The 2,909-nt window shown below is 35.1% G+C and overlaps 1 protein-coding gene across 1 annotated transcript; it reads left to right on the top strand.

Annotated features, from left to right (window-relative positions):
* The first annotated feature begins 1,338 nt into the window (after positions 1–1,338).
* Positions 1,339–2,637, top strand: LOC130975788 (uncharacterized). The gene is made up of 2 exons (XM_057900524.1): positions 1,339–1,929; positions 2,494–2,637. The coding sequence occupies exons 1-2, from the start codon at positions 1,339–1,341 to the stop codon at positions 2,635–2,637; spliced, it is 735 nt and encodes a 244-aa protein (XP_057756507.1).
* Positions 2,638–2,909: the final 272 nt, after the last annotated feature.

Here is a 2,909-nt window from a genome sequence, read left to right as displayed (position 1 = left end):
TATATTTTATTATTACTAACTTCTAACATTATCACTATATTTGATCAGTACTAATTCTAATATTACCACTATTATTTTAATTAAATTAAATTATTTAAAAATAAAAACTTACATAATTAGGATGATCAAGATAATTGGTAATGTGGAGTTCCGGACGATTGACGTCTTTTACTCTCCTTCTCCTTGGCATTGTTAAAGGCTGGTGGTCCAAAATTTTTTTTCAAACTTTGAATTTCATCATCAATGGAGGTTGAAGATGGTGGAGTCGGAGAATGTTAAAACGAAAGTAAGAGAGATGAAAGGGATGGGGGATTTCAGACTATACAAGCAGGAGGGAATGGGGTGGTTGCATGGCTGACCTGTGTCTTGGGGGTGTACAAATCGAATGGTCCGATTGTGTACCTGTTATGCCTTAAATTGGATCGTTCGATTACCGTTCGTAAATCGGACCGTCTGATTACTTAATCACAGCCGTCACACGTTGATGAAGCCCCATGCGTGCACTCCCATAAGTTAGTCATACTCCATGTTTCTCCCAATATTAAAATTTAAAAAGTGTCAAATAATAGTAATAATATAAAATATATTTATTGCTAATGTAACAAATTTTATTTATCTTTAATATTTTAAAATTAATCATTAAATATATAAAACCTTAAATTAAATATTTTTAAAATAAGTTAAAATATTTTATATTATTAAATAAAATATTAAAATAAAAAATTATTACAGGAATAAATATTATTTTATATTATTATTATTGTTTAAATCAATCACACAATTTTTATTAATTATACACATAATTATACTTATCATTAAAAGGTATTTTTGGTCAAATAATAAATTAAAGTACATATCATTCTAGTTTTGTAGTATACATTTTATAAATAAAGAAGAAGAGAGTATTATTTAAATATCTTGAAAGAAAGGAGTATTATTTTATCAATTATTTTATTATTATTATTATTATTATTATTATTATTATTATTATTATTATTATTAGGAATTAGGAATGAAGTGGCGAGATGTATATAATTAAATAAAAATGACCGTACAGAATTTACCTAAAATTTAAATGCAAGAATAAAAATGGAAAAAATAAAAGCGAGCTAAATTATATTGCAACTAACCCGCCAAAAACCGTTACATTTAAAAGCCTTCACAACGTTCCTTTTCTTCCTCACCCTCCTTATTATATTTGTCACAACCAAACCTTCATTCATTCTCAGAGAGAGAGAGAGAGAAAGAAAGAAAGAAAAAACAGAAAAGAAAAAAAAAAGAAGAAGAAGAAGAAGAAAGAGATCGAAAAAGCTCAAGAAACTGATTCAAGAAAAAAAAATGGAAGGAGTGCATAACCTTCATCATCAAGAACAAGAACAACAACTATCCACCGAGTTGCTCCGACTCAGAGACTCACTTCAACCCATTGACCTCTCCTTGCTCCAACACAACACCCCCGCCGCCGTTCGTGTCCCAACTCCGGCCACCGCAAGTGGTGTATGCCAGTTCTACCACCACCACCCTAACCAGCAATGCGGCGCCACTACTCCTTCCGGCTCCAATTCAATGAAACGGCCCTTGCCGGACACCTCCTCCGCCGAACGGAGGGCTAAGAGGCACTTCTGGGATCAAGATAGCCCCGACCTTCAAGGATTCTCCTCCGTTTCGCTTCCGATGAGCATTGCCGCCCTCACCGGAAACAGCTCCGACGGTCACCCGGTTCTCCGCCGCTGTGTTTCCGACCCAACTAAGCCTCCAACTTCGGCGAAGGGTTTCGCCGGATCATCGCCGGAGGCGGGCACCGGTTCCGGGCTGCCACCATTGCCGCCGAGTCTGAGGAGGACTGTGTCTGATGTCACTCCTTCGCCGCCGAAGATCTTGTCTCGCTCATTGAGCTCTGAAGAAACCACCACTCCAGATTTTTCAATGGTAAATTTCAAGAACATGTTTTTTCTTGAAAAAAGTTTCTGTTTTTACTCTAATTTTTGGGTATGGAATCATGGGGTTTTCTTCGTTCTTTTTAAAAAGATTGTTTTTTTTAATTTCTTTCCTTGCTTTTGGTGTGCATGTAGAAGGTGCAAAAGATGAAGGAACGCTTTAAAGAGGTTCTGCAATTGTGCCATAAAGCATTGGAATCCGAGGAGGAGGAAGAAGAAGAAGGAGGAGGAGAAAAAGAAGAAGTTGAAGGAAAAGAAAATGAAGAAAAAGAAGATGGAAAAGTTAGAGGAGGAGGAGAAGAAGAAGAATTCGGAGAGTGTGTGGTTGCTGAAGTCCCACCTCAGGTTTGAATTTGATTTTGATGTGAAGAAACTATGCATAAAGTGTTGTGTTATCTTTTGTGAATTCACAAATATGATTTATATTAAGGCCATTGAAATGATGCTTTTTGTTGATTTGTTCTTCTAATTGAAGAGCATGGTTAGTAGTGTTTTTAAGGTCAATGCTTCCTTCATTGTCATTTTCAATTATAGCAAGTGTATATTGTTGTTGCAGGACAATGATAATTGGAAAGGAGAAGAAGAAGCTGTGAGTGTAGAGTGGGCTGATAGGTGTGTAAGAATTATTTTTAGGTGCCCTTGTGGAAAGGGTTATGAGGTTCTTCTCTCTGAAAACACATGCTACTACAAGTTGGTCTAGAATGAACCATATGTTGCATTTCATTGTATTTTAGACTAGAACCAATATTGTATATGACTTGAATTTCAACAATGTAGTGAAATTGTTGGGTGCTATTCTTCCAAGGAAAATAATACAATGTGTTTTTGTACAAATTTTACCCTTGTTATTACTCTTGTTAATATGGTTTTGGCCTTTGTGGAAGTTGATAATCTTTTGTGCAAATAAGAACCTCTAAATTGTTATTTATATAGTTGGATCACATGTATAGGTAAATTCTTAGGTATTTTTAA

The sequence above is a fragment of the Arachis stenosperma genome, chromosome 4 (genome assembly GCF_014773155.1).
Source record: "Arachis stenosperma cultivar V10309 chromosome 4, arast.V10309.gnm1.PFL2, whole genome shotgun sequence".
NCBI classification, from domain to species: Eukaryota; Viridiplantae; Streptophyta; class Magnoliopsida; order Fabales; family Fabaceae; genus Arachis; species Arachis stenosperma.
The sequence above is the reverse complement of the archived record's forward strand: the minus strand, read 5'-3'. Positions and strand labels throughout refer to the sequence as shown.